At 47.0% G+C, this 26,336-nt stretch overlaps 1 protein-coding gene across 1 annotated transcript in view; it reads right to left on the bottom strand.

Moving 5' to 3' along the window:
• The window catches only part of PRKCH (protein kinase C eta), a 113,667-nt gene that overhangs the window by 28,023 nt on the left and 59,308 nt on the right, over window positions 1-26,336 (bottom strand). The window contains exon 10 of the mRNA XM_071426232.1: window positions 16,448-16,602. Coding sequence (XP_071282333.1) covers window positions 16,448-16,602 — 155 coding nt within the window. The remainder of the gene's footprint in view (window positions 1-16,447; window positions 16,603-26,336) is intronic.

Below are 26,336 nucleotides of genomic sequence, written 5' to 3'. Positions count from 1 at the left end.
ATCAGTGAAAAAAAACCAACTCCTGTCAAGTTTACTCAAATCTGAAATAGGCCCTGCCCTGAGAAAAAAAAACCATAAATTACTTAACCTTATTAAGGCTCTGAATTACAGATCCAGATTTATAAAGCTAAAGCTATAGGTGCTAATCTCCTTTCTATAATGAAATAAACAAAGCTGAAGGCAGAAGTACTGTATTTTTAGAAAGGATTTTTAAAGCACCTTCCTTTGGCCTGTAGATTTCCACTGCCAAACTTACTATTAACTTTTGAGGGAGCATCTGTGCCGGTCCAGCATGGCTGGGTTTGAAAATCTCACCATCTGCACTGAATTTTTATGCACAGAGCAAAAGAACAGTCTCCCCGCTAGTGACACATTGTGGGCACAGAGCACACAGCCACCCCACTGCTGCACAGGAGGGGGCTCTGCCTGGTTCCCCTCGGAAGAAATGAATGAATGAATTTCCTAGGCAATGCTGTTCCTTAAAAAAACAAACTGACACCATCACTGATATAATTGGCTCTTTTTTTTTCTAAGACTCCAGGGAATCTTTAGGCAAACACGGTGCTTTCCTGACTGCTCTGATCTCTCTGCTTTTGACCACAGCAATCACTTAAATATAAAATGGAAGAGGCTTTTATAGGAGCCTAGAAGATGGGTCATTATCCCGAGATTTAGTTTCTCATTTCATGTGAATTACTGTCGTTACTCACTCATTACAGGTGATTCACCCAGAGCTGTGTGAAGCCCAAGGATCCTGGATAAGCAGGGCAGAGCCAGGTGGAATTCCTGGCTGGGCACGCTCAGCTCTCTGCAGTCCTGCTCTGACTCCTCCCGGGCTGCCTGCATGCAGGAACCAGTGACACTGACCTTTGTGCCAGGCCAGCAGGGACACACCAGATCCCATGTGTCCCCCCAAATGCCACACAGCATCAGACAGACCCCAAACTGCCCATCAACAACGCTGGCTGGTGTTATCCCCACGGCACATCAAGTATTTAACCCTCGAGTCTCACTGGGCTGGGCTCCCTCTTCAGCTGGCACAGGGGAACAGATGCTTTCCCAAGCCACTTCAGACCCTCTAAATTTGACTCACCAGCTGACAAGGCTACCAAAGTTCCCAAATTAGGTTCCTCAGGTGGCTTCCTGTTAGTAAAGCAGCAGTAACCCAGAGCAGGAGTCAAGTGATGCTCACCTGACACAGCTGCCAGGCACAAGGAGCTGCCAGCTGCCTTGCTGCTGTTATGTATCAAACAAATTAATCACCAAATGAAATAGCACTGTCTCCAGTGACCCCATCAAGGAAAAAACAGAAATGGGACATGAGTGAGCAAAGTCTGTCTTTACACTGCTCAGCCCCTCAATTTTTAAATTTTTAGCACATTCACACATCAAGTCCCTGCAAGTCCCTTTGGCCTCTGACACGTGTGACCATGGAGAAGGATGCCCAGGGTGCTGTGTCTCTAACTGGAAATATGCCTCCTGACATATTCAGATTTTACTATTTCAGCTGTGGAAGATCTGAAGCCATCAGGTCCCTCTTGCTTACACAGGTTCCAATTATATGTCTTGCTTATAAATCCAGGAAGAAGACATCATAAATCCCCACCAAAACTTACTTCTAGTCTAGGGAGACAAGAAACATCAGGCAAAAACCTGTGTGTCTCTTGCTGAGGCACCACATCAGATCAAAACTCAGAATTACAGATTTTCTACCCAGACCTCCCATGTTTACAACACAGACCAGAACTGCACAACAATACATATTTTCTATCACAATACAATATTTAGTCAACTTGAAGGCAAGGTGATTCTCAAAAAACTCCTTGTCTGTCCTCACTAAAGTTACACTCAGGTGGCATCCAAAGTGCACTGTTTTTTACCTCATGTCCTCATCAAAGTTTAGCACTCTCCACCTACAAGGCCACATTTTTATTTTGTGGCAGGAAAGTACTTCTTAATGTTATTGACAATTCCAGTGGGTTCAGCCATCAAGTACTTCAAACTCATCTCCACAGTCAAGTACTGCTGCTCTCAGACTGGACTGCTGCTCTCAGATACTCTCCTATGAATAAATAATTGATTGAGGACTAATGGAAAACCATGGAGGCTCAGGGAAAGCAGAATGACTGTACTGTCCTGAGGAAAAAGAATAAAAAGGGCATTATTTCAATACCAAGATGCTGAAATGCATCACCCACAACTGACACATTAAAGCTAATGAACCCCTGGAACTTTTCTAGATGGATTTGCAGAGATGGAGCAATAGATGGCCCATGTCCCCTCTGCATTTTGGGGACATCATTTGTCATTTACCTGTCCTCCATCTCTGTTCTCAAACAGACTCCACAATGCTTTGCTTCACAAATGGTTTGCAAACTTCTCCATGGTTTTGCATGAGGAATGATTCCACAGTACCTGAGGTGAGAGCACAGGACACTGTTTGGGGGTGGTGCTGTGGGTGCTGCAGTGTGCTTTGTCCTGGGCTGTTAACAGGAAAGCAACCACACCATGACAGAGCAGCTGCTTTCCCATCAAGGTTATGTCCAAGAGCATTTGGAATCAGCTTTTGAACGCTGGGTTACTTCACTTCCCATCTCCCATTGTCCCTGTGGTGACTTGGGAAGCACCACAGTGATACAAATGCAAACCCATCCTGCTTCCTCTCCAGCCAATCCCTTAATTTGGCACTGCAGGTTTGGAATCCCTGAGTTTCCCTTGCACACATGTGCTGGAATCCCACAACCATCCCACCCACCTGGAATTCAACCCTTGGGCATTTGGTGTGCTGCCCTCACCCCAAGTGCCTGCTGGCACTCCTGGCACCACCAGCAACCATCACCATGGCTGGAATGACTCAAACCAGACAACAGCCAACAAGATGATAATGTTTATCAACAGCCTCTCATCCCTCCACAGCAACCAGGGCAGTTCTGCCCAGGCATGGATCTGACACCCAGGATGATGCTCGGATGCAGCAGGCTGTGTCCCAGAGCTGATCCAAGCTGCAGGGATCAGGCAGAAACACTTTTTCTGCACATCCCCAGATGAGCCTGCCTGGCAGAATTCTTTGGCAAGTGTTTCTCCACCCTGGCTTTCCATATGGAGCAGGAGCACTGCACAGCCCGCCGGCCCCGGTGCCCACACGGCACCTTCATTCCAGAGGAGTCAGAGCTGGTGACACATGACTCAAACACGCCCTGAGCTGCTCTTAATCCCAGCAGCCAGCGAGCAGAGCTCCCCTCTGTCCTCAGCTGCCCTTTTCTGGGCAGCTGCAGCTTTTCCTGGCACCTGACTAGAAACCCTGTGGCTTTTAGCTCGTGTGCATGAGGTAAAACGTGGATTTGGGCTTAGAGCCTTCCTGCATCCTGAAAGGGAAGTGTTGGGGTTCAGCACTGTCCAGCTCTAAGGTGGCATTGGGGCTGCTTTTCAGAACCTACAGACAGCAAGATCCCTTTTGCTGGTGATTTAAGTCTCCTCCTCCAGCCACAGTGCTCTCCAGCTGTACCTGCCCTGTCATACCCTGTCCCATCCGTGCTCTTCAGGGCAGTGAGGGTGCTGCAGAGATGGAGGGGGAACCCAGTGCTTCCCCACACCCTACAAAAACCTCAAAGGCAAGAGGAAGGCCCTGTGTGTGGCACAGCTGCAGGCTCTGCCCCGGGCAGAGGACAGCACTTCACCTTACTCATGTTACAAGCAGTTACAGGAATGGAGTCATTTCCCGGGTGGCTCTGGCCAAGCTCCCCCCACAGCCCTGTGTGGTGCTACCCAGGACTTCAGGGAATCGTAGAGGAGAATCACAGAATGGCTGTGGTTAGAAGAGGCCCTAAAGATTGTCTCATTCCAACCCAGTTGCCATGGGCAGGGGCATCTTCCCCTGAAGCAGGTTGCTCCAAGCCCCTTCCAGCCTGGCCTTGAACACTTCCAGGGATGGGGCATCCACAGCTCCTCTGGGCAGCCTGCTCAGGTGGCAGCCTCAGTGACTTCAGCCAGCCCCTCTCTTCCCTATCACACACCCCAAATTTTGCCAGACCCTGCTCATATCACACTCCACTGCTCCACAGCACTGTCCCCTAGCACGGGCTGAGCCATTCCCAGGACCAAGCTCAGCCATTCCCAAGACCAAGCTCAGCCATTCCCAGGACCAAGCTGAGCCATTCCCAAGACCAAGCTCAGCCATTCCCAAGACCAAGCTCAGCCATTCCCAGGACCAAGCTCAGCCATTCCTAGCTCCAAGAACCACTCAAAGAGCAAGACTGGGAAGTCTCACCCCACCTCCACACAAGTCCTACATGGCTCTGCTGCTGGTATAAACCACAAGTTACTTCATGACTTTCTGGCAGCCACAACTGGCATCATCAGCCAGTGAGTGGGAAGGGCTGTACACCCATGAGAGCAAAACCACAGAGAATTAAACCCTGCAGTGGGCTGGCAGAAAAGCCATGGTACTGAGAGCTCTCAGAGTAGCCAGAGAGCCAGAGGCTGTGACTCACTGGGAGAGGCTGCACAAAAATAGGGCTTTCAGCAAGACCCACAGGGATTTCTGCAGGGAGATTCTTCCCCTAGAGACAGGCAAGGGGACTCGCCTCACCTTTCCCATCAGGGAGCAGATCCAATGACTGCTCTGCCAGAAGAGGAATTCACTATTGTCCGGCTGCTTGTTTCCAGCCTGGCTAAAAATGGGATCACAGGAGACTAATTGCTTCAGTGGAGGAAAAAAAAGAACTAGTCTGGAGTGATGGAATTATTTTGTAGACTGTTGTTGTTTGGGTTTGTTTCCATCCTGGCTTAACGAGCATTAATGACTTCAGAAGGGGGGAGGAAAGCCATTAGAGAGAACACGATCCTCACAGATACCTCTGGCCCAGCACACACTTCTGTTCCAGCCAACCTCCACAGCTCTGATGGCATCCCTCCCTCCTCCAGCCCTTCAGAATGCAGGAAGGTGGCTGAGAGCAAAGGGAAATGTTAATTTTTCCCTTTTAATTGGCCTGACTGGAAGTGCCAGCCTCCCTGCAGCTCAAATACTTAAGCATGTTAGCTATGCTCAACAGCATCTCCAGAAAAACTGCTGTCCCTCCTCAGTGGCAGGGAAACAAAGGGAAAACATCCCAGAAGAGTGAATGCTCCTGGCAGAAATCAGCAAAGCTCAGAGCCTGTGAAATAAAGTTTGTTTTGTTTGAGGAAGCCACGCTGAATCTTCTGAGATTCATTCTGGTGTCAGCAGAGACCTTAAGAAACCCAAAGCCAAGACAGGTAATTAATGTTGAAATTCTTCCTTACATAACAGCACTGGGACAGACACTCACTTGGCCAGTGCTGTGCAGAGCTGTGCCAGCAGAGCCCAGAGAAAGCCTGGGAGCCAGCAGTGCCTGTGCTACACCCAGAGGCTCCAGCCACCCTTACACGCTGTGGGCTTCAGGGAAATAGGGATTGTCTGGGCATGATGTGCCAATTTCTATAACCCAGCTCTGCTAAGGACAGCTGTCTTTTAACTGCATCCCCAAGGGAACAGGAGAACAGCCTGAACTGCCCCAAACCACAGCAAGGTCCCAAGGAAAACAAAGACCTGGAAATATTAGGAGCTTCCCTGGAGAAGAGGTGGAGATTTTCAGCATGAGCCTGGTTGTAAGAAAATGAACAGAAATTAGGGAAGGCTCTCAGGCAATCAAACAGTGACTTCAATTGCCCTGTTCTAGACATGACAGAGCATGAGATAGCCAATACTCCATACCACATTTAACTCATGCACAGCAACAGCCAGGCCCCCAGAGACCATCCTCTCTCTTCCATGTGTCCCCATTCCAATGGCAGCTTACTGGCAATATTTGGCATTTGCTGCCTTGCTTCCTGGCCAGCAGGGACCCAGAAATGCCACAGGCTGATGCTGGGAAGAAGCAGCATCCAACAGCTCTGGCAGGAATTTCTGACTGTTCTGTGGCTTGGGAAAACCATCAGTCCTGAAGGACCCCCAGGCAGCTCTGAGTGGAGATGATGAGGGGCAGTAAAGAGGGCAGGCTGCAAGATAGTGTCCCATTAATTTTATCACCCCAAATAGCTGTCCTTCCCCTGGGGCTATCCCTGTCAGGGCAGCCACCAGTCTGAGTGAGCAGAGCAATTTCACAAGATCAAAAGAGTGCCGGGGAATCTGTGACATAGAGACTTTCCATGCATGAATCCAACTTCAGCCCACTCAAGCCACAGATGACCTGTGGCTTTTGGGGTTTGAAAGCTGCTTTGCCTTTGCTCTGGCTCATTTCCAAAACCTCATGAGTTCCAAGAAGCAGCACAGTTTAGTATTGCCTTTTCTGACAGCAGACAGGGAACTAGGTTTCAAGTGGCTCAGTCACTGATAAAAGATATTTATTTAACAGATATGGTGCCACAAAGGCTTACTTGGGCATTTTCTCTTTGTGTAAGGATAGGGGGGAAAAAACATTAATTCAGGCTGGAGTTACACCAGTCCTATCTCAAACCTACCACTGGCAGGTCAGCTGCCATCCATGGGTCAAAATTAACTCTGCAGCGCCAGGCATGTGCTGACTGCCTGAACCTGCCTGGCTTGCTGCATCCCAAGCAGCACAAGGGACACCAAGAGCTGTCACCCTCCTGTGGGGGCTGTCCCTGGCCCCAAAGAGACCCCAGCAGGAGCAGGCCCGGCTCTGGCTCCAGGCTCTGTGCTGCTGCAAGGGTGGAGTGGCTGGGCAGTGCTGCCCCCTGAGCTTGCCAGGGGATGGACTGTCTCTCTGGGAGCTTGGCCAGCTGGCAGCAGCCACAGCTTCTCCTTGGCTTTCTCATTTATCAAGGCTAGACAGAGCAGCAAGGAGCAGGAGTCAGCTGTCAAGGTTTTTGCTCCCTCTGTGCTCAACGGGGTCTAAAGGTAGAAATTCTGGCTGTAAAGCTGCTGGTTGGGCACCAAGTTTCAAGCTACTGCTCAAAATGTATGAGAAATTATATGAGTGATATGGGAATGGGGAACTCCAGCTAGGAAGAATGGTTATAAAGTAATGGGGAAAAAAGAGAAGGTGCAGGAAATGTCAAAGGTTACAAAGTTGATAAGATTGTGTCAAAATCCCCAAAGCACAGATAAGCATACAATTCCTCAACCTATAGCTAAGAGACACTGACAAACAGAAATACAAAGCACACTAATTCAGCTTTTAGGCACAAGTCAACGAGGACATGGGACCCTACTACATTTTCATGCTCAGGTAAATGTCAAAAGGAACGTAACAAGATCCAGAGAAGGGAGGAGAAAACCCAAAGCCTGCTCGCTAAATGTCACACACCAGCTCAGACTCTCAGCACAAGTGCCACAGAGTCTGGACACAGAGACACAGGGCAGCCTCACTGCCACAGCCCATGCTGGCTGACAGAAATGTCCTTGGGGAGTCTGAAGGGAGCATTTCCTCCTGCCCCTGCTGCCACACAGGTTGGCACATGGCATAATGTCCCCCTGCTCCCTTGCACAGCTAACCCTGCCTTTCCCCATTTACCCCCTCCTCCATCCTCCTTTCTTTTACAGCACAACAGCCAAAGATGGCATGACCCACTCTGGCCAGGCACCAAGACAAAAATGCTTCAGATCAGAAATGCTTCAGATGTGGATGCACACATCCTATTGGACAGACTTAGCCGTGGCAGAATGCCTGGATCAGGGATTTAGCTAGTAAATAACCTCTCCTACTTGGAAGTCATTTTCTTGATTCATGAGCACTCCTCTACCACGCTGCTGAGAGATTTGTGAAAGCAGCTCTGGATGTTAATAATAAATCGTGCTTGTGAAACTTTAATTGATTCAGAAGGAATCAGCTCAGGGCACGGAGGATCTCTGTGGTTCTGAATACATCACATTTGTACACAGTTGACACTTGAAGGCTTGCTCCCCTTTCCATTGTTGTCAGCTGGAATACTGCCACTGCTTCTTCAGTGGAATAATAACCAGGTAATACAATTCCAAGATTAAATTGTGCCCTCGGGCACAGCCTCATAAAAGGGGAGGTTCGCCTATTAACCTATTAACAGCAAAGGTGCCGTGACTCAGAGGCCAAATGATGAGCAATGCTTTCCCCTTGCTCCATGAGAATAGGCCCCATAAACAGCAGCCTGGCCTGCACCAGCAGCTAAGGACAAGCCCCAGCAGCAGTTCAGCTGGCACACAAAGCTGTGCCCACCACCCTGCCCAGGCTACCACTGACAGGAGAGGGACATCTCTCCCACAGAAATTCGGAATTGTAAAACACTTATTACTGCAGCACTACCCTGTCATAGTTGAATTTTTCCATTGTGTTGTTATTTTTAGTTTATATCTGTATCACTACAGGCAGCTCTGAAATAGAATCTATAGACAAGGTGTGACAGTGATGCACCACTGTTATATTAATAGTGATATTAAAAGTTGCTGGATGGCTTTACAAAATTCCTCTGCTTGCATAAAAGCAGAGTAACCCACCTTCTCCCTGGCACAAAGAACAAGATCTAAACATTGGGATTACTGACCAAGCAAACATCAGTTGCCAATCTTGCTGCAGCTAAAAGAGTAAGTCAAATTCTCCCTGGCTAACTGCAGCTATTGCTGCAGGCCAAATATTTCAACACAGAGTCTCTCATTGTGTCTCTCACAAATACAGCAACTTCACTCACTGCAACACGTTGTGATGCAAGAAATCTTCCATTTCAGCGAGTCAGAGGAGCAGATGCAACAGCATTTTGTCAGCATAATCCTTCTTTCAAGAAGTTGTACAAAACATTTATTAAGGTTGACAGAGACCTTTTCCCCAGCTATATATATCAGCCTCCCTAATGCCAACCCAGGGCTCATGTTCTCAGAGAGTGACACTGAAAGCTTCCTCCTTTTGAGATGGGTACAAAAATCAATAGAATTACTGGATTAATGCTGGGCAATTCTGGAGAGCTCAGAGCAAATGTTTTCAAAATTTGTGAAATCAAACACCTGAATGCCCTTGGTATCAGGGAACATATTAAAAGTCAGATGAGCAGTTCTGGCTAAAAACATAACAGTAATATTCAGGGCCAGTTTTTAAAAATAAATTTTAAGTAACATAAAATATATTTAAGTTTTTATGTTTTCTCCTTCTAGTGACCTTTATGCCTTTAAAATAGAAAGAAGAGAGCAGGAAAGACAGAAAACCAGTATTTTTGTAGAAAAGTTTCTTTGTTTCAAAAGTTCTAATCTAAATATTCCCTGGTGCTCTAGGACTTAAAGATTGAGCCTAATTCTGGTTTCCAAGTCTCCATTCTTTGCAAACTTGTCTGTAATTGTTACACATAGCTATTTCTTAATTGCATCTGCATGCTCTTTAATTGTGAAATGCCTCCATGGGGATTTATTAGTCACAAAAGGAATGCCAGAACACATCTCACATCTAATCACCTATCCCCTCCACAGATGAGGGGATTTATTTTTATTTTTATATTTTTATTGCACCAGCACCAGAATTCTCAAACAACACCAAGCTCTCATTGCAAGCACTCCCTAAATGAGTCTGTGCCTGTAAGAGTTCACATGTTTTAATATGCAAATGTAGCAGCTACACCAAAAAAAAGTGAAAGTATGAGAGACTGGCATTCAGCAAAGGTTCTCCAGCCTTGGGGCAGGTGGATGAACTACACAAACTCTTGAGGCCCCTTCGAGCTGGGATTTTTAATCATTTATACAAAGTCATTATATGCAGGGTTTGCAGGTTTTAAAATCAGCCCCTTTAAATAACCATAAAGGAAAAGTAGACACTAGCAGAGCCAACAGCTTCTGTGGGCTATTCAGTAGTCCTTAGTCATGTGGAAAGTTCCACCAAAGTTCACAGACGATATACAGTGGAGTCAATGGGGCACAGAGATCTGATCTGTGCATCTCCAAACAGGACTGCTCTTGCTAAGCACAACTGTAAATCAGGCCTGAGCTGTCCTGCCCTCTGACTGATTGAACATGACACACAAACGTGAGAGGCTGGGCGTTTTTTTTTTCCTCTCTGCACTTTCCATTTGATCAAGTGCAGAGAAACAATCCTTTAAGCACTGCATGCCAGAGGCTGTAAAAGAGCCCATCTCACAGGCATGCAACAACCACAGCAGAGGGGAAAACTCTGTGCAAGATGCACTGTCTAGAAGCACAAATCAGTCTACACGAGCTGTTGACTGTCAGATAAAATAGCCACAGACATCACTACACTCCTGACCCTCAGACACATCCCTCTATGTTTCCTAGAGCTGAATTAAGTGTTTCCAGAGACTCCAGCATGAAAATTCCTCTTCCACACTAAGCAGTTGTTGTAGGGATGGGATTGCTGGTGGGGTATTCTGTGCCAGTTTGCAGCTTTTAGCTGATTTGCTTCACTCATTCACCAGATAATCAGCTTACATTTCATCCCTTCGGCTGCTCTCAGAAAACAGCACATCCCTCATTTTGCTCTGCTTACATTTATATCTCCTCTGGTCTTTGGGGCTCCAATCCCACACTGCACTGAGCCCCAGAGCTCCCCCAAACAGAGTTCTTGAAGTGACAGAGAGCAGATCCCACAGCTGAGGTTATGGAGACTCACACCCATTTTGACAATGGTTGAGCTGTTCCCACCCTTTCCTCAGATGCAAACAACTCTGCCCCCACAGCCAAACCCACGGGGAAAAGAGGCATAAAATACATCAAATCAGCAACAGTTACCTAGGGAGGCACCAACTGCAGCACATTCAAGCAAAAACTTTCACTGAGCAATAAAACAATTTGGGTTGGAAGGCACCTTAAAGATCACCTCATTCCAACCCCCACTGCCATGGGAAGGAACACCTTCCCTGTCCAACCTGCCCTTGAACACTTCCAGGGATGAGGCATCCACAGCTTCTCTGGGCAACCTGTGCCAGGGCCTCACACCCTCACAGTAAAGAATTTCTTTTTTATATCTAACCTCAATCTACCCTTCTTCAGCTTAAGGCCATTCCCCCTTGTCTTATCACTGCATACCTTGCAAAAAGTCTCTCTCCAGCCTTCTTGTAGACCCCTCTTAGATATTGGAAGGCTGTTATCAGGTCTCCAGGCAGCAGCCTGGAGGTCTTTCTTATAAGGTCTTTCAGAAAAGCTTAAAAACACCTGATTGAACCAAAGGCTTATCTTTATTTACCAAGAAAACAAAGCTATGCACAGCACCTAAGCAAACCACCAGTAATCCCTGGATAGCCCCCCAGCCAGGCAGTTTGCCTTGCAGAGCACTGCTGCTATCAGCCACAGATCCAGTTCCACTGCTCATTTACCTCCCTGGGGAAAGCCCCTTGACTGCAGGGGAAACAAGATCTGGCTCCAGATGGGAAAAAGGGCATCAGAATAAACAAAATCACCAGCTGAAAAACACCCACCAAACAAAACACCAACAACCAAAAAACAAAGCAAAGAGTGAACATGAGGAATCCCATGTGTACACTGTCTTGACCCATGGAAAAAGCAAACAGCACACTAATAAAAGTTGCTCTGTTAACAGTGGCTGTATATAATTAGGAAAGGCATTCAGCTTCTGTTTTCAGCATGTAATTTTTAATTGATTTTGCTGAAAGAAACCTTAGTGTTGTTTCAGTTAACAGCAGTCTTTCCAGCAAAACTGGTCTCCATAAAAGGCTTATGTAAAGCTTCCTTCAAGTGTCACAGGCTCATTGTTTGAATTGGCAGGGAATTACCCTGTTGCAAAAAGCCCATTCCCTATAAAAGCCAACAGTCATGAGACACAGAGCTGCAGACCTGATGGGTCTCCTCCACCAAGGAAAGGTGATGAATTCAGAGGCCTGGCCAGTATCCAGCAATCTTTCCAGATCCCACAGGAGAAAGTTTTTCCCTGTCATAAGAAGTCCCCCCCACAGTAAGGAGATGCTCTCAGGTAACAAACACACAGAGGAGCAAACACTGCCTGTTAATATGCTTATCTTATTTTCCCCAAGAGCTGGAGTTCAGCCCCAAGGCCAGGCCATGCTCTCATCTGGATAATTACATAATTATCTTTTGCCTTCCAAAAGGACCAGGCATCCTATTAAAGATCTTTGAGTCACAGGACAGCAGAGCATAGGGATTCTTTGCACCCCCTCCCACACCCAGAGGTGTGACAGGGCACCAGCAGACCCCCAGCCTCTCCAGAGGGGTCAGCTGCATTAGGAACACCAATACAGACACAAAGGCAGTGAAATGAGCTGACCAGCAGGAGCCCTCAGGATAAAAACAAGGTTCTTCAGCCAGCCAATAACCAGTCCTTCCCACCAGCCTTTTATCTCCTCTGGCTCCTGGCCACTGCATGACCTCCATGCTACACCACCTGTAGCCTTAAGGATGGATCTGCCCCTGTGCTGTGCCAAGCACTGAGCTGGGGCATGGGGGTGTCCAAATCTACACCTCAGGCTGGCAAAATCACCACTAAAGCACAGCTGGCATTGTGTCCTGCATGCTGCATCACCTCTGCAGGCAGTGGGGGTGTGTTCTGAAAAGAGACCCTCTCAGCCCTCTAGCATCCTGCTAGTGAGACATTTGCAGAGAGAGAAAGGTTGGTCACAGAAATTCAGGCTGTGCCACCAGGCTGGGCTGACTGCTTTATGTTGCCTTTAGAAAGGTCTTACTGTGTTTTACTGTAAATCTCAAGGCCCCCTCCTCTAAAAAAATCCAACCCCACCACAATCAAATTTAAGGAAATACTTGGACCTGCCCTCAGTACTCAAGTAGGTGACCTTGGCATGTGGATCCACCCACTCCCAAAGCTGTACCTCAGCCCATGCCAAGGTCTGAATTTGAGGGCAGCAGGGCAGACCAGCCATTTTTACAGTAGTGCCACTCAGGAGGAAATGTCCTGCTTTTAAAATAAACCCTTGCAGTCATCCACTATCTCTGTGCTTTTTAGCAGGCTGTGAGTGGACCAGCTCCCTCGTACTGAGTAAGCCACTGTGTAACCTAATTCTGCTCAGATATGCTGTTTTGTTTTGTTTCTGGCAAGCACAGAAGCCAAAATATGCTTCCCCTACCCTGGGAACTGCTGAACTGGAAAGTCAAAGTCAGCAAGAGCTGCCTCAAGAAAAATAGCACAATCCAGCCATTAGAAAAAAATTACAAACCAACCTACCTATCTGCAATAGAGCCCAGCACTGTAATTTCCTTTAGAAATAATCTTAGAGAAAGCAGCAGTGCACAAATATTGCCCTGTGAGCAAAGATTTTATTTACAATAAGCATGATTATTACTTAACATTTTCCTGGCAGCATCCAGCATGAGCTGATCCCAAACATGTCCTTGCCCTACTCCTCTGTGGTTAGGGGTGCACAATACACTGTGATGTGACACACAAAAAGATTGTTTTCATGTCTGGATGCACTCCCCTGTATGATGGGCTAAGGAACCCCAATGTATTTGCTGATTCTTTTTTTTTTTTTTTCAGGAAGCAACTATAAATAAGTGCTGCTAAGCTGACAGCTAAACATCAGCTCAGGGCATGACAGAGACCTTTCCTTGATAAGTCCAGAAAGCCACCTCTCCCTTTGTAGTGCTGCAAATGAAGAGAGAAAAAAAAAAAGGTTTTGGAAACTGAAAGCTCTCTTTTAGAGAATAAAAAGGAGTTTCCTCAAAATGAGAAGCAAACTCACTGAAAATTTCAGTTGAATCATGAAAACCATCTCACGAGAGAACCAATCCAGGTGTAAGCCCAGTTTTAAAATTAAAAATCACATATAGCCAAAATGCCTCATCTGCCTCAAAAGCCCATTCTCAGGGACTTACAGCAGCAAATGCAAAAGTATTGCTCTACAGCTATTTCAAATTGCTTGTGGGTGGCTGAAAAAGGAATCAATGAACACCTGATTTTAGCAGCCACCAGCACCATCCTGCCAGGCCACAATGACAAGTTTCACCTGCTTCTTGATGAACTTTCAGTGCTGTCTCCCAAACCTCTCTAGCATTTCAAAGAAGAGAAAACCCAGCTTTTGGCAGCACATGCGGCAAATGCAACTTGACTTAGCAGGGGAACACTCACTGCACTGGTAAATGCAGATTCTTTCCTGAACTGCTCAGTCTTGAAGGGGGCAAAGAAAAATAGAGTATTATGAAGTTAAGCCCAGAAGAAAAAACAAATGCCACAGAGTATTCTAGGCCAGCAACCCTCTTCCTCCACTGACCCTGGACACCCAGAAAGAAGACACCTTGAAAGGCTTGTGGTAAAACCATTTCTGGTCAGGCTATTTCTGGTGTCTCTATCCCCTGCTCCTTAAGCAAGCACTCACATTCTCATCATAAAATCTGATCCAAACTCTCCTACACAAGTGCAGTGATTCCATTCTGAATATCCCCTTCTATCCTGCACATTCCCCCCAGAGCCTGGTGTTTGTGACCTGACAGAAGCCACCTCAGCTCAGCACAGCCTCAGCCAGCAGGTCCCTCCTCTTACATCTTCCAGAACCCCTACTAATTATAAGAAACTAAGTCACCCACCCCCCTGCAGACCTGCCCCATGAAGCTGAAGTTACCTGACTCCACAGCTTAACCAGCTTCTCAACAAGATCAAAGCCTGTGCAGTTGTTCGAGGAGCTTTCCAATTATTCCTCCAGTTTTTATCATGAATTACAGCAGCACTTGAAGAGTGCCAAAACCCAGAGGGATCAGTTACTCCTGCCCTGTGACAGGCAGCAGGCTGGGGCAGACAGGACAAGCTGTAAGCACAAGGCATTACATTATGCACAGACCCAGTTTTGCTGCTGAATGACTGACAATAACTACTGGATGTCACTATTTTAAGGAAAATGTCATTTGGGTAATTATCTGGCAGGGTCTCTCCTCAGTGGCTGGCATTATTCACAAGGGAAGAATTAGACTGAAATCCAGCTGTAGAGTAAGGAGATTTGCTATTCTGTACAGACAATCACTGTGCTTTAGGAGCTTGATACATAGGGTATATATCACTACTCATCCTCAGGCTCTCAGGACATGGAGAATATTAAAATGACACTCCTTCTCTATTTCACTGCACCATTTATGTCACATGAGTTCATACTTAAAAATATTTTAATATTCTCTGTCCTCACCTGACCATCTGTTTCTTACTGCAGCTCAAGCTAGGAAGAGACAGAGAAGCTGCTTTTACTTGGCTGGTCCTATCATGTGTCCATCAGATAGGAAAGTGCCCCTTGCACAGCCCCCAGCCCTTTGGTCATTTTAGCCCTCAGCTATTCTGGTTTTTGTGAGTTCAAACCTGAGTTTATCTGTCATGGGAGGATGTCCTACTGACTGGGTTAAACTATGTCCCAAATCAGATGACATTTGGCCCAACCCACAGAAATGGCATTAACAGAGCTGGACTGGGATTGGAACTGGTCCCATCCTGCACCCAGCTCTGGATCCCAGCAGTACAACTGGAACCAAGCAGCAAAAAAGAGAGACTTGACATTATTCTTTGCAGTGCTGGCATGCCACAAATGGGACTGAGCAGGGCTACATCAGGACATGCTCAAAAATACGTGCTTTGCTGCTGGATTCCAGGTAGCAGCATTCCAAAGAAAACAACAGCCTGCTCCTCCTCCCCAGTGCTCTGGGCACAAGGATACCAAAGGTGTTGTGTGAAGTATGGCAGAAAGAAACCTTTCTGTACAACCAGACTGTCTCAGTGCTGACAACTCTCTGCTCCAGCTGTCCTGCTCCATCCCAGAAGAGGTCTTGCTCTGCCTCTGGGGCAGGAGGGAGGATGTTGGTCAAATGGTGATGCTGGCCCAGAGAGGGCTCTGCACGGCAGCCTGGCTCTGATCCATGCTGGCTGCCCTATGCCTTTATCCTTTATGCTCCCTGACAGGGGAGCACTTCAGCAGCACAGAAAGGAAAAAATATAACCAAACTGCTCCCCTGAGTACAGAAAAATGACAAATAACAAAGGAGAGCTATGTATGGGAAACAGCTTCCTGAGAAGAGTCTTGAGACCTTGAGTGGAGGCTGATGCACGGAGGCAACAATGCTCCAATCCTGCTGCAAACACAAAGATGCCAGACATGGGCAGGAAGGAAAAACTCCTGCTGTAGGACCATGGCAGGAATGAAAACACTTTTAGTGGCTGAGATGAGTGGCAGTGAATAATAGGTATGTGAAATAGATTTTAAAGACAGTAGCTACTGCAGGGAAGCACAGGCTTTGGTGTGACCAGCACATATTAGCCTTGAAATAACATGGCACACTGTGGCCAAAGCAGCAGATCCTTACATTCACCCTGCAGAAAATCTGGGAAGGTTTCATTTAATGCCTGCCCAGAAATTTCACTCCCCCCTGGAAAGTGCTGCACCTTGGCCAGCGTGCAGGGGGAATGTGCAGGTACTGTGACCCCAGCTGACAACTCGTTCCTGGTGGGCAGCAAGTGACACTTCTTTATTCAAGCAGAAAACTGCAGCTCTCATCTTACACGTGGGGTTCAGACACAGGGGAGGCCATGAATGCAGAGCTCACCTGTAAATGATGCCTCTGCTATGGAGAAACATGAGGGCTGAAATAATTTCTGCAGCATAGAACCGGGCCCGATCCTCGTCAAAGCGCCGCGACTTCTGGATGTGGAACATCAAATCCCCACCATTGACAAACTCCATCACAAAGAACAGGCGATCCTACACACAGGCAGACACAACCAACAGGAACAGCATTAATCACAGCCCTGCTCAGGCCTGGAGAAGTCTTAGCAAAACTGTTTTCTCCCAAAGAAAAATATTAAGTAAGCTATCAGAAAAGCAGGGCAACCCTGATGAGGGGGAGAGAATGTTGAGGAGGACTCCACTGATATCAGAAGGCTAATTAATTACTTTATTATACTATATTATTCTATATTATATTACACTATATTACATTACATCTAAACTGAATTTGCACAAAGCACCTGACTTAATTTAACTGCACAGAATCTCATGATTGTCAGCCAACAGTCCTGACACACACACACACGCTTGGCCCTGATAGGCCGAGGAAACAAAACACCATCACTTTGGGTAAAAAAAAAATAAAATTGCATTCTACTTTGGCACAACACAGGAGCAGCGAATGAGATAAGAATTGTTTTGATCATTCTTTTCTTTGCTTCTCTCACTGCTTCTCTCAGGTTCAGAGAATGTGAATCCCACAGTAAGTGTGAGACAGTGAGTGGGGGAAAAGGCTGATTTTTTTAGGAGAAATCAAATCAATGCCAGGAAGACCTTTAGTATCTCCTTGCCCTGCACTCCTCCCAACACTTTTGACCCCAGTGATCAAATAAATGAATGAATTCCTGTTCACATGTGGATTGGGCATGTTAGTAAGTGTGTGCTCATCAGTAATCAGCTCCCATTGGGTTTCTCTGAATTATCCTTAGCCTCAACCAGCAGGGAATGACAGCCCTTCATCAGTACTCTCTGAGCTGTGTGGCACAAGAGAAATCTGCAAAAGAATCACTCGCTCCCTAGTAAACACCTCAGATCTTGGGGGAAGCTGCTCCATAACACAATGTGCATAACCAGACTGCAGCTTTACCACAACAGCACAAAACTGTCTTGAGGATATCCCAGCATTATTTCTGGAGAATGTGGGCTGTTTTCCAGGATGGGATTTCCTGCCATACACTTGCATGGCAGCAGCTTTTTGGGCCCTTAGGTTCCAGCTTTGCTCTGACTAACCTGCAGACACCTCTGGGGAATAGAGGAACTGATAAGCACGAACCATAAATAAAAGTTTCTGCTGAGCAGAAAAGCAACCTGTTTGATGAAGTTCAGTTCATTAACCACAGCTGTTGGTCTCTGAGGTTTCTCTTTTGACTTTGTTCTGGCTTTTGCAAAAGCCTATAGATAGCGAGAACTTGCTTAAGCTGTGTGCTCCACAGTGAGTAGGGGTTTCACATGATTTCACTTGATTGTGAGAGGAAGGACACAGAGAGATTTGGCACAAAAATAAACCCTGGAATTGTTGCCGTCCAGTTCAAAAATTCCTCTCAGCAATTGTTTCAGGACTTTCAGTATTTGTTGTTAGAGTTTTTCTCTGAATATCAGGAACAAGCAGATTGGAAAACATGCATAGAATTCAACTGAGATCAGCCAGGCTTTTAATGGTAATATTTGCCCTTCTTTCCCACAAGCCTCTTCCCAGGTCTGATGCTAATTATCTACAAGCTACTTTTAAACCCTCTCTAAGTTTAAGAGGATAAGCATTGTCGTGCTCCACTTTCTGGCAGCCAGCCAGCTTGAAATGACTACTGGTATTAACATCTTGAGATGCACATGGCAGAAGAAAAACAACCAGAAATTCTCTAATTTCTCAATGGACATGAGCAGGAAAGCAAATGGCTTGTAACACATGAGGACAGCCTTCTTCACACAGCCAACCTGGGCTCTGCCCAACAGCTCCTCCTGGGCTCCTTCAGAAGGTAAAGATCATGAAATCATAGAATCATCTGGGTTGGAAAAGACCTTTAGAGACTGTCAACCACTAACCCAACTATGCCAAGCCCACCACTAAACCATGTCCCCAAGTGCCACACATCTACACTTCTTTTAAATACTTTCAATGATGGTGACTCCACCACTGCCCCGGGCAGACTGTTCCTAATATTGGATATTTCCTAATATCCAATCTAACCTTCCCCTGGTGCAACTTCAGACCATTTCCCCTTGTCCTGTCCCTTGTTCTCTGGGAGCAGAGCCTGAGCCCCACCTGGCTCCACACTCCTGTCAGGAGTTGTGCAGAGCCAGAAGGTCCCTCCTGAGCTTCCTTTTCTCCAGCCTCAGCCCCTCCAGCTCCTCCCCATCAGACCTGTGCTCCAGACCATGCCCAGCTCCTCTGTCTTTCCCTGGACACACTCCAGCACCTCAATGTCCTTCTTGCAGTGAGGGTCCCAAAGTGAATGCAGAATTTGAGGTGCAGCCTCACCATTGCTCCCAGCACTACCACTACACTCCTGCAGCACCAAGGCCATGTGCTGAACTCTATCTCCAGTCCATATAGACAATATCACCTCATTGTTTCACTCTGTCTTTATGAGAGGGCACTGAAAGACACCTGAGCTGGCTTGTCTAGGCAGCAGCCTGGGCCAGAGCAGCATGAACTGTGCAAGCCCACCACCAGCCTTGGCTCTTCAGCCCACATCAGCCCTCCAATCTTCACTGCAGAAGGTTAAACCCAGCCTGGCTGTGCTGTGCCTGCCTGTTCCTCTGGCTGCAGCACAGGTATCACCTCTGCCTCTCCAGTCAGGCCAGCTTTTACATCTTGTTATTCTTTCCCACCTCCTTCCTTGCTGATCTCTCCACATGACACATGCTTATCTAGCCCAGCTTGTCCAGGCATCTCCTCAAGCCCATACTTAAAAAGAAATCCCTCTTGCCAGATCCCCAACAGGAAGCAATTTAATTTACCAGCAGCCTGGTGAGGGATGGTGTGTGTGTATTTATGTAAGTGATACATATGCCTGTATAAACATGCATGCACTTAGGGGAACACACATGGATTTTCTACTCTTTCCTTAAAGGTGACCTTCAGGGAAACAAAATTAACACTTTCTATCTTAAACCATGTATGTCCAGCTTCACCAGAGCAGGCAAAACTCCATGGCCCACCTCAGACTTCTGGCTGTACTGGTCTTTACTATGATGCTTACAGAAGACACTACTTCTTTCTTAAATGTTCAGGTAAGCACCAGAACAGCTGATTTTAAAATTCACATCACTGCTGCCATTGAACTAGCAGCTTTTTTGCTAAAAACTGCTTTTGCTTCAGACTAACTGCAAACCTGAGCAAGTATAACTGCACGTGTTATACAGTCACACCCACCCATGGACTCATTTCACTGGTCAAGCATAGATAAAGAACTCTGGGTTACTGCAGCTTTTCAATTTTTTTTTTCAATTCATTTTAAGGAGGTCCAGCTTATTGTCTGTCCAGTTTCCTAACACTTAGAAATCCCACAGGGCTGCTGAAGAAAAGAGCAGGATAGGTATTACAACTGGTTTATTGTATTGGTATTACAACTGGTTTATAATGCAGCATTTGTGCACTGGTCAGCTACATGCCTGGCAACAAGCATTTGGAAAATCAGCACTAATGACCATCCTTTGGGGAAAATCATCTAGAAGCCAGGAAAAGCCTTCCATTTTTACTCTTAAGGAAGACCATCAGCTTGCAAAACTGCAAAGACCAACCACTCTCCCAGGAATCATTAAGAAATAAAATAAACAGTGGTATCCTTTTAAAAAAAAGAGGAGGAGAAGGAAAGGAAAAGAGGGGGAAAGAAGGAGGGAGCTGGAGGGAAGGGAGGAAAGAGGGGAGAAGAGAGAGGAAGGGAAGGGCAGGGGGAAGAAAGGAGAAGAGGGAGGGAAGGAGGGAGACAAACAGAAAAAAAAAGAGGAAAGAAGAAAAAAAGAAGACAATTTTCAGCCAGAAGAGTAAGACTGAGTAAATAACTTAAGAAGGGGCCAGGAAAAGTAGATCTTAAAACAGCAGATAGTTCAGACACTTGCAAATCTGACCTAAGAGTCAGTTATGTGTCTCCTCCTTTCTTGGGTACTATCAGTGGGAATTAGGAGGAGTTGAAAGCCGGATTGTTTTTTGACAGGGCCCAATGCTGGACTCCACAGATGGGTATTTTTCTATTGTGCTTTGCCCAGAAGTCTGCCTGATGTGGTATCTCTGTTTGACGTGGTAAGAAAGGAGCATTTGAGTCAACAGGAAACAGTGACACCAAAGGCTTCACAGCAAGTGGCAGCCACAGGAGGAAATCACATTGCACCACTCCTGGCCTGGGATCAGGATGAATAAACTCTCAGAGCAATTGTTACTGTAAATTAAAAAAACACTTGGAGGAAATAAAATCCATGGGATCAGGCAGGTTTATTTCAACCTACTTGTAGAGATTAATCCTGTCAATTTTCACACCAGAGAGCTGTCTTTTTTTATTTTTCTTGGCTTTTCTAAAAATTTATTTCTTTTTCATTTCAGTTTTCCACCCCTATTTGTTCATCCATTAGCAGGGCAGGGGCCATCAGAAGCACAGCAGTGGCTGACAGCAGCTACATACACCCATTATATTTGTTCATTGTCTTAGGGGGTTTTGTGGGGCTTGAAGAAAGTCCCTGACTGCAAGAGCCACCAAGAAGGACAAACCACACACTGGTTACTCCCCTTGCAAACACTAAAATCCATCTCAAGCATCACTTCAGCCCTTTGTCCTCACCAGCTCTACAAGTTGCTTTGGATCCTCATACCTTTCCTCTTTGTCATCACAGGGGAAGAAAAAGAAAATCCAGATTTTATTTAAAGAGCATAATTTTTCTCCCTGTGCCCAAAAAGGACAGTGTGATGGCCAGCTTCTACCCTCTTCTACTTAAAAGTCATAGTTGATGCCCATTTATAACCCACACAAGACCTCCTGGGACCTTATCACCAATCACAAGGCTCCAATTTTCCTCCCCACAAAAAACCAATCAGCCTGGCTCAGGAATTCTGCTTAGTTTGCATTTTATCTTTTTGGAAATAATTCATGCACACAACTCCTTAGAAAATCAGCTGTGGGCTCAATCTCAGTTCACTGAAGCCAAAGGGCTTCCCCAAGAAAACAGTAATTTTCCCCTGTTTTGGTAGTTTATGCTTTGCAGAGCAGAAGGGAGGTTTTCCAAATCATCCCCAAACAGAGACAGCTGTGTCACTGCTTCCCAGAGAAAATTTATTGTTTCCAAAAAGAGTAGCAGGGCTTAGGAAGCTTGCAAGCAAATCATTACAAGATAATTACAAGAGCTGGCAGGCTCTCTCAGTCTTCCCAATGTTCTCCCTTCGTGGTCCACAACCCCCACACAAAGCAAATCTGCCCTGGGTCTTGCTGAGAGCAAGCAAATAAACCATCATTTCTCAGCACTGGGCTCCAGAAAGCCACATGTCCAATCCCCAGCAGTGCAAGGGGCCATCTGTATCTGGGTCAAGGCACTGCAAAGCACAGGATCTGGAGGAGAAATAAGACCCAGGCTTGTAGCTGAAATTTTGTAGGACTAACACAGTCATGCCCCACTCTTAGATGCTGCTCTGTGAGGAAATGCCCATCCTCCATACCCAGGCCTCCACAGAACCAATGAATTCCTGCTGGAAATGCCTCCATGCACGTCCTTCCACAGTATCCACTGTTGGAAGTGCTTCCCCTCCTTCACTGTGGTTCTTCAGCATCCTCATGAGGGAGGCAGAGGGGCAGGCACTGATCTCTGTGGTGCCCAGTGACAGAACCCAAGGGAATGGCTTGAAGTTGTGTCAGGGGAGGTTTAGTTTGATATCAGGAAAAGGTTCTTCACCCCGAGGGTGTTTGGGCACTGAACAGGCTCCCCAGGGCAGTGGTCACAGCACCAAGGCTGGCAGAGCTCAAGGAGGGTTTGGACAATGCCCTCAGGCACAGGGTGGGACTCCTGGGGATGGGGCTGTGCAGGGCCAGGAGCTGGACTCAGTCCTGCTGATGGGTCCCTTCCATCTCAGCCTCTTCCATGAGTCTGTGATTCCATAGCCAGCCCTTCACAGAACACACAGATTCTATGAATTCCTGCTGGAAATGCCTCCCCTCTATAGCCAGCCATGGACCAAGGCAGCCCTGCACCCCAGGAGCTACTGCTGCTCCCAGCTCCAAGGGTTAGGGAGAGCAGGGGAGTTATACATGGTTTCAAACCCAAGGAGCATCACAGGTGTCCTGTGAACAGCCCCACCACAACAACCCTTGCACAAACACCAGTGTGAGCACAAGAACAGACCTCATGAGCTCAGCCCCAAATTCCCAGACGAAGCCGCTCGCGCTCCACTGCAGTGGAGCAAGGCAGTGACTGATGCCAGGTGAAGATTTGGTCCTTTGGGTTCAAATCACAGCAACATCAAGGAACACCTCTGCCCTATGCTGCCTCACAAGGAACCCCATGTGGCCCAGGACCCCCAGACACAGAGGCAGCAGGTTTTACAGGCAGCTGCTCTCTTGAGCTGCTCTTCCTCCCTGCTCCAGTGGCTGCAGAATTGCTGCCAGCCCCAGGAACCACTTCTGCCTCAGGGAACCAGGCCACAGATGGCACACACAGCCCTGGGGTTACCCAGTGAGGGTTCACTGTGCTATGCAGCTGAAAGGCTAAGAAAGGGAAGGTTTCTCTCTTCTGCTGCTTTTGGGTGTTTTTTTTTAAGCTAGAAGGAGGTGCAGTGGAAATTAAGCCAGCTCAGAATGGGCATAAGGTGCATGTGGTGTCTCCTTCAGGCTGGGCAGCTGGTGAGCACATTTCTGAGAATCTCAGGTCACTTCCCCACACCAGGCTCGTTTTTAGGTCCTTTACTTAAGAGTCACCAAGCTAAATGAGGCAGTTATCACTGGTTATCACCCATCACACTCTGCCCTCTGACACTGCTGACAGTGGGCACCACGAGGCTCCCTGTGAGGCCACTGCAGCAAGGCACACACACAGAGCCCAGAGAATCATAAATTGGCTCTTGTCACCTACATAAATAAACTCTGCTGGTCCCTGGGGGTGAAGGTGGCCCTGGCACTCGGGTGCACAGTGCACATCAACACCCAGCTCATTCCAGAGGAGCTCAAGGATGACAACCACAAACCAGGATGAGCTGAGGGGGGTTGTGGGTTCCCACTTGCCCCAGGGAAAAAAGAAACCAAAACAAACAAGCCCAAATCTAACTGCATCCTCCAAATTCCTGCCCCTATTTTCTCAACCACTTGGCTGAAATGTCAAGCTCATATGCTGAAGAGTTTTTGTAACAGGCAAATTCAGTCATTTGTCTGGAACAATGCATCTTCTGGGGTATTGAAGTGAAGCATACACACATCCTTCCTCCTCATCCCCTCCCTGCAAGACAGCCTAATTCACAGTAGTGTTACACTATTAGCTCATCTTTTCACTAGAAACTTTTACACACCCTATGTGCAAAAGGATTATTATCCTGTTCACCTGCACTTGTGCCATTTTAAACACAACCAGACCTAAATTAGAAATAAAACCAAAATTCAGATAAGCCAATCAATTATGTAAAAAAAGTCTGTTTTTTTAATCTCAATTAAAAAACAAAAAGACACTTTGAGCATCATTAAAATGAAATATTAAAAGGATACAAAACAAATTGAAAGAAGCAACACAAAATCTTCCCGCCCAGACCTTTTAAAATGATAAAGAAAGAAATACTTCTTCCCACCTGAAAAATTACAAAAATTCAAAGGACTGAGTGAACTTAGAGGGGAATGAATTGAGAAATAAGGAACTAGAGTGTATGACACTATGTTAATCAAAGATTTAAAGGTCATCTGCACCCCTCAGCTGGCTGCTGGCATCTTGGTGTCTCAGGAGACAGTAGCCCTGTAAATACCACTCTTTTTTTACAGCCCTCAGCTCAAAAAAGACACTGAAATTGGTCTTTTCAGTTCAGAGGGACCAACCTGCAACAGCTCTTCCCATTTTACAAAATACTGAGCTCTGCAATATCTGCTGGCTCAGGCAGGGCTAGGGAAGGCTAGAGACCTCTACAAGCTCAGCCAAAGGTCTTCACAAAAATTAAGAGTGCCAAAACACCCAAAAGCCACTTGGAAACAGCTTGCTGTGAGGATTTCACCTTCTCACCTTAAATAACACCTGGAAAGCAATATGGATTCAAAGAGACTGAGACCTAAAGCACCACCAGCTCACACCTCAGTTAGTTACCTCTTCTCTGAGCTTATATTGCCTTTGTTTTTTTCTTCCCCTTCCTCCTCAATACTGACTGGCACTTGCTTGCTCAGGGCTGCTTGAGAGCTGCTTGCTTCCATTTTGATCTCTTTTCAAGCCACAACTTCCTTGATTTTAATGACAAAAAACACTAGTTTCACATACTGTGGCTAACCATAGGCAACACACTTGCCTACCCTTGGAGTGAGCTTGATGATTTGTCCAAGCTACAGTCTCTTCCCTAAGCCAATGCAGATGGAGACAGGCATTTATATCAGCTTCATGAAAATGCAAATATCCAAAGTCCCTCAACCATCTGGGGTCAGAAAGTTACACTGGGGACTACGACAGGACGATGGCAGCTGACCCTTCCAACCCTGCAGCTCATGTTTTCACCTCAGCTCTCACTGCCTCAGGGTGCAGCCCGAGCATGGACATCCAGCAAAGTTCACAGCTTAGAGTCACAAATGTCAGTCTGATCTTGTTTCACCTCCTGCCTGCAAAAAAACCCCTGGCCTCAAATGTTCCTGCAACGAAGTGACCACTGCAAGGCGGCACTGCAGGTGTCAGAAAAAGCAGAGATTTTCCGAGTGGGCTGCACAGGCCTTGCATGTCAGGTTTATTGACAGCTGGAACCAGCCTGCCAGCACACACATCAGGGGGTTTTGGTGATGTGGACACTGTCAAACCACAGGAAGATGCACTTTCAACCAGCCTGCCTTTATTCTGTGCTAGACAGGATCCAGAGGAAAGCAGAAACTGGCTGTCCCTGCTGTGGTCACAAAGCCAGCACGAGGGCACACAGCTGCAGGATCTGCACTGGAGAGTGAAGGGGGAGAGAGGAAATTCCTCTGTACCTCCCTGTCCAAGAATCCTCAAAAACCAACCTGCCACCCCAGGTAAAGAACAACTGCAGCTCCTGCCAGCCTGACTTGCAGAGTCTCCCAGCAGAGTGGCTTGGTGCTAACACAGGTGCCAAATCTCAAGGATAAGAGAAAAAGTCTTTTCTCAAAAGTAAGAGAAAAATGCCTGCAGAAAAGCACCCAAGACATGCATTTGGCTGTCATGTGAATGCACACATGGAGTTGTGTCTCCACAACATGCCACAGAGGGAATGCTGGGGGTTCAGAGCCTGAGAGTGCATCAAAGCCATCCTCTCTGCTCCCAAAGGGCTCCCTCCCTGTGCCTTTCAAAGAGAACATCAAAGAGGCCTCACTGCTTCCTGAACGCCTACCAGCACACTCCAAAGTCTGTGTCAGGGCACTTGCTCATCTCCCAGAGCCCCAGGAGGGCTGTCACTGCCTCTCCAGCCTCCCTGACCTCACCACACCGGGCTCTGCCCTGTGCTCTGCCCATCTGGTGATGCTGGAGTGGCTGGTGGACAACCAGGCTGATGCTGAAGATCCCCTGGGGGCACCAGGACTGAGGACTCCCCTGGACATACAAGGGCACTTAGACCTCCCTTGTGGCACCTGGAGACAAGGGGTGGGTGAGCTGCCACCTGTCAGTCCCAGCACTTTGGCTTGAGGGCCCTCACTTGAAAATGATGCTCCTGTTGAAGGCTCCAGGTCAGGCTCTAGCACTCTAGGAGGTGAAATACAGGCTCATATCTCTAAACCCTTGACAAGTGACCACACTGACCCTGGCAGAACTGCCTGAGCACCCCAAGAGCC

This window comes from Agelaius tricolor, unplaced genomic scaffold (genome assembly GCF_023055355.1).
Source record: "Agelaius tricolor isolate 1412-34295 unplaced genomic scaffold, bAgeTri1.0.p SCAF_5, whole genome shotgun sequence".
In the NCBI taxonomy this organism is placed as follows: domain Eukaryota; kingdom Metazoa; phylum Chordata; class Aves; order Passeriformes; family Icteridae; genus Agelaius; species Agelaius tricolor.
This window is presented reverse-complemented; position numbering and strand designations above follow the sequence as displayed.